The 5,050-nt window shown below is 46.2% G+C and overlaps 1 protein-coding gene across 1 annotated transcript; it reads left to right on the forward strand.

Annotated features, from left to right (window-relative positions):
• Window positions 1-1,085: 1,085 nt before the first annotated feature.
• On the forward strand, window positions 1,086-4,427 carry Sdr (Secreted decoy of InR). The gene is made up of 7 exons (XM_001359282.4): window positions 1,086-1,836; window positions 1,894-2,431; window positions 2,482-2,629; window positions 2,684-3,079; window positions 3,137-3,353; window positions 3,415-3,671; window positions 3,733-4,427. The coding sequence occupies exons 1-7, from the start codon at window positions 1,345-1,347 to the stop codon at window positions 4,232-4,234; spliced, it is 2,550 nt and encodes an 849-aa protein (XP_001359319.3). The 5' UTR covers window positions 1,086-1,344; the 3' UTR covers window positions 4,235-4,427.
• Window positions 4,428-5,050: the final 623 nt, after the last annotated feature.

Raw genomic sequence — 5,050 nt, forward strand, 5'->3', positions numbered from 1 at the left:
TTTTGTTCGCCCACTCTCTAATTGAATTGTTCGTGGGTGCAATTTAATTTCTGCGCAGCAGTGCATTTTCGTTATCACTCACCCCGCGCTGACGAAGAAGCAGCAGTAGACAAAGAGGCAGCGACAGCGACAGCGACCGCGCAAGCACAGGCAAGCCAAGCCAAAGCAAAAGAAAACATCAGCAAAGAAAAGGGTGAATGAACAGTGATAGAAGGAGCAGACAGAATGGAATGGTTAACCGGTTCGTCTGCTGCAAGGTCGCAAAGGATGAGAAGGGAGATACGGGTGCAGGAGTAACAAGTGTTTTTGGGCTGCCGGCAGTAATGAAGCGGAAGAAAGAAACGACGTAAACGTGAATCGTAACAGATGGACAAAATGATCGCCCCCCGAGATAGGGAGGAGCACAAGAATGCCAGAGGCGGTACACAAAGGGGAAACAAGGTGGGAGAGGGGTTGTTTGTCCTAAAAAAAACTACATATTCCCTGAATCTTGCGAATTATGTTTACTCTTCTTAATGTAAACACTCCAAATGTTATGCCGCAAAATCCAGCCTCTCACAACCCCAGCCCCTGACAGCGGACGCCCTAGCACAGCCCAGCCTTCACTACACCAGCACCAAACAGAGAGCACACGCAAGTAAAACAATTAAATCTTGGCGTACAATAATTTTGCAGCTGGTGTAGTGAACCGATTAGAAGAAGAAGACGGGCGCACGAAGAGAAAAAAACAATAACATGAAAGAGGTGGGATTCAGCGGCCGACGTTTTTGATACCCTGGCAGGTATATGGTTCATATTGCATGAGATGTATATTTATTTATGTAAATATATTACGTCGTACAGTGATTTTCTGAAGAATTCAAGTTTATCTTTTCAAGATTTATCTTCCCTATGGAAGAGTACTGCTTGCTTACGCAAAGGGGCCTGTCTGATTGATTACTTTCCTTTAGAACATATCCGAGAGACAAATTTCCAATAATAATGACTCAGCTGTCTATGTCTTCACAACATCTCGTCAAAATCATCACGCTATCTGTTAGGGTATAAAAACGAAAAGGGAAAGAAGAAGCAATGCTTAAGCTAATTGAAGCGATCGAATATGGAGAGGCCGCTGTCGCTGCTGCCGGGTAAATCAGTTAAAATCGAAGCGTTCGCCGCAACGGAACGCGATCCAGTGAGCGAGTCGAGAACTATCTAGAGATCGCCAGAAATAACACATCCAGAAAGAACGGCATTGACATTCAAGCGGGCGTTAATTGCTGACTCCCTACCTCCCACCCCTTCTACTCATCGATCGGGCGGCCGGGGTCAAGTGCTGTCAATTGAAAGTGTCAGGTGGCAGCCATGAGGCAACTGCCGCTACTGCTCTGGTTCTCACTGTGGCCGGTTCTGGCCAGATCCGACACCATTTGCAGCTCCCTGGAGCTGAACAAGGTCGCGGACTTTCAGAAACTCCAAAACTGTACCCACGTGGTCGGACACGTACGGATTGCCTATGTGGACCTGCCTGCAGCGGGCAATACAAGCCTGGAACTGCTCGCGAGCAATGTCACGGAGATTAGCGACTATCTGATGGTGTATCGGTGCTCGGGGCTGCTCACCCTGGAGGCGATATTTCCCAAGTTGCGCATCATTCGGGGTCAGGCCTTGCTCTTCGATCAATATGCCCTCGTCGTATACGAGAATCGGAATCTGCGAGAACTGGGCTTGGTCGAGCTGTTGCGCATTCAAAACGGTTTCATTCGCATCGAAACGAATCCGATGCTGTGCTTCGTGGAGACCGTGGACTGGATGCACCTCCTGGGCAATAGGAGCCAGCAGCATTTTTCCCTCAAGGTAACAAAAGGCACTTATTATAGAAAGGTTTTGAATGCATATCGTGTATCTTTACAGCACAACAAACCTCCCAGCCATTGTCCAGTGTGTGGAGGCTTGGCAGCTGACTATGCCTTCCGCAAGAACATCTCTGATTTTTGCTGGAACATGAACTCCACTCAGATCCGACCTACTCCGCCCCGCCTCGAGGGCTGTCCGGTGGCCTGCGGTCTTAATGGGTGCGACAATGCGGGCAACTGTTGCCAGCATAGTTGCGTCACGGAATGCTCGGATCAGAACTGTACGCTGTGTGCCAAATATCAGAGTAAGGGAAAATGCGTAGATCAGTGCGTGATAAGCTACGAATTACATAAGAGGCAGTGCATCAGCCATAAGGAGTGCCGTCAGTTGGGTATGATACCGCTCACTCGCGGATATCGCTGTGCGGAAAAATGTCCCCCCAATCAGAAGGAAGTACGGGATCCAAATGGATTGGCCAATTGTCAAGTGGAGTGTAAGGGTGTGTTCCATGTGAAGAGTGGGGCGGACCTGGAACGTTTACAAGACTGTGTGACCATCAATGGATCACTAATCATCGAATTAACTAACATAAAGGGTGAGGCTTTTTCTTAGATGAATTTATGTTAAGCTAATTTTTCATTTTAGAGAAAATTGTGGCTTCTTTGGAGCAGTCATTGGGGAGTCTCAAGGAAATCACTGGCTATCTGAAAGTCTTACACTCTGCCCAGCTGATGTCTTTGTCGTTTCTACAGAATTTGGATTTAATACGAGGTGATCAGCTGATTGAAAACAAGTGAGTGACTAAAACTTTGACTGAACTTATTTATTCTATTGTATTCATTTCCAGATATGCTCTCTTTGTGGTAAACAACCATCACCTGGAGAATATTTGGCCACCCAATCATCAGGTGCTCGTTCAACGTGGCTCTATCTTCTTTCACCTGAACCCCCGCCTCTGCCATGAAAAGATTCTACAGCTGGAGCCTTCGCTGAAGAGTGTTCAACAGATATCAGTGGCAGATGTCTCTCCTAACTCAAATGGCGAGCGCATCATCTGTGGCGATGCAGTGCGGACCTTAAATCCAGTTGTTGACGATTTGAGTGCCACCGCAGTACGCATTATCTTGGACTATATGGACTGGGAGGGCATGGAGACATTGATTGGATATTGCTACTACTATAAGGAAGCCCCCCAACGCAATGTGACCATGTACGATGGACGACATGGTTGCGGGCACGACAAGTGAGTGAGGGTCTAGAAAAATTAAAAAATTTATCCCAAGTTTACATCGTTTTGCAGTTGGCTCATGGATGTCTCGGCCACCAAGAGTCGTCGTCATGTCATTTCCGGCCTTAAACCCTTTACCCAGTATGCACTTTTCGTAAAGACTCTAACACGAACCGACTATCATATGCAGATTGATGCGTATTCAAAAATCTTCTACTTTCAAACGTTGCCAGACAAACCCAGTCCCGTGGCAAGGATCTATGGCAGTTCGGAGCTCAGTACACAGATTGTAAGGATATATAAAACTTTGAATCTCTACCTATTTATGCTCTTTTCTTGTTCTATGACAGCTGCTTCATTGGTGGCCTCCACGTCGTCCGAACGGCATCATCAACAAATACTATGTGACCTATGAGCCTCACAATCTCACTCAAGCAGAGCAGGGGAAAAACTATTTGAATCCGAGGCCTACTAATGTGAGCTACTTGGATTGTCAGTGCGATGATGTGACGTCCTACGATTCGGGCCCACAGCCAGACGACGAGGATTACTACAACAAGGAGCAGATCACCTACGAAGACGCCTTGCCCAATTTAATCTATGTTTCGTAGGTTTTTTCCTAAATTAATTCAAATCTATAAAAGGATTACATTTGTTGTTCTCTTTAGACGGCGCCAGGAACAGCCCAAGAAAGATAAGTTTGAGAAAGTAATTGACTTTGATGATCTCAAGGCTGGCAAGAAGAAAGAACAACGATCGAACCCACCAACAACCACTCCATCGCCCACCAATCTAACCATCACTCAGGAAAAGCTGGCTGCCCTCCAATACGAACTATATCGTAACTTTAGTGAGAACCGACAACGGGCCGTCCAGGATGTGGATATCAGCAGTTTACAGATCCCTCATGCCATGAAAAAGTGCCAGGATGCCCATGCCTCTGTGGGCCAGAGGGTGGAGGAGAAATGCACTGTCGAGGAGGAGATGAATGGTATCGAATTGCCTGGCACTCAGCATTACTATTACCTAAATCAACTCAAACCAGAGTCCTTCTACCGGGTTACAGTACGAGCCTGCGTCGATGGAGTGATCAATGGCTGCTCCAATCCCACGGAAGCCCTGGTCAAGACCACCAGCCTGCGCGTGGAGCAACTGATGAAGAGCACCTAGGGGTATCTAAGGGGGAAGAAATATTTGGACAATTTCTGTGGAAGAAGAAAGCTACAACGGGATGATCCCCGAAACCGATTTGTATTACCTGACAAGTGATAAATGTTAACTGAGTATTCGTAAATGTCTTAGCTGTAGTTGCTCAATGTTCCTCGAAATGTATTGTAAATGTAAAGCAAATCTTCCAAAGCGACAACAGTTTTCATCAATCTATGCTAATTTGACTTATCAGCCTCGTTTGAGCTTAACACAGAACGGAGGAGCACTTGAAACCTTTTGGCAGGCTGAACAGGCAAGGAACGGAACCCTAAACCATCTAAAACCTCCCCACACTCCAGAGACGACAGCTAGCGAAAGGTAATCCTAATGCTGACAGCAGTGATTTTTATACACTTGGAGAGGGTGTTGAGACTTCGTTGAGAAGTTTGCAGGACATAGAAGGATATTGTGTGCCTTCGGCTAAGCACATTAGGTTTTTTTTTTTTGCATATTCTACTGAATAATAATTTTGTATTAACTAGAACTTAAGCGATGCCTTCGAAAAGTCTGCTAGAGTATTCAACGCTTCGATCTGACGTAGTTTGCTGTTCTGGTTGAAATTTTCCACTTGGCCCGAAAACGGTTTCCGTGTGGGTTAGAGAGTTGGCTCAAGCGTAAGCCTAGGCAAAACTAACAACATCAACACCTGCTCCCGCCCCTCAAAAGGCTCTCTAGTGCCTCCACTGCCTTTGTCCTCTAGCCCTCCAACGCATGCCACTTAATATGCAAATATGCCACAAAAGAGCTTTAAACTTTAAAACACTGACAAAAACTAAA

This window comes from Drosophila pseudoobscura, chromosome 2 (genome assembly GCF_009870125.1).
Source record: "Drosophila pseudoobscura strain MV-25-SWS-2005 chromosome 2, UCI_Dpse_MV25, whole genome shotgun sequence".
NCBI classification, from domain to species: domain Eukaryota; kingdom Metazoa; phylum Arthropoda; class Insecta; order Diptera; family Drosophilidae; genus Drosophila; species Drosophila pseudoobscura.

Excerpts from the sequence above, each read along its gene's own strand:
- Sdr (XM_001359282.4), top strand. The coding sequence starts at position 1,345 with ATGAGGCAACTGCCGCTACTGCTCTGGTTCTCACTGTGGCCGGTTCTG. Across the intron at positions 3,080-3,136 it reads CATGGTTGCGGGCACGACAA|TTGGCTCATGGATGTCTCGG; the intron begins GTGAGTGAGGGT and ends ATCGTTTTGCAG. Across the intron at positions 3,354-3,414 it reads CGGAGCTCAGTACACAGATT|CTGCTTCATTGGTGGCCTCC; the intron begins GTAAGGATATAT and ends GTTCTATGACAG.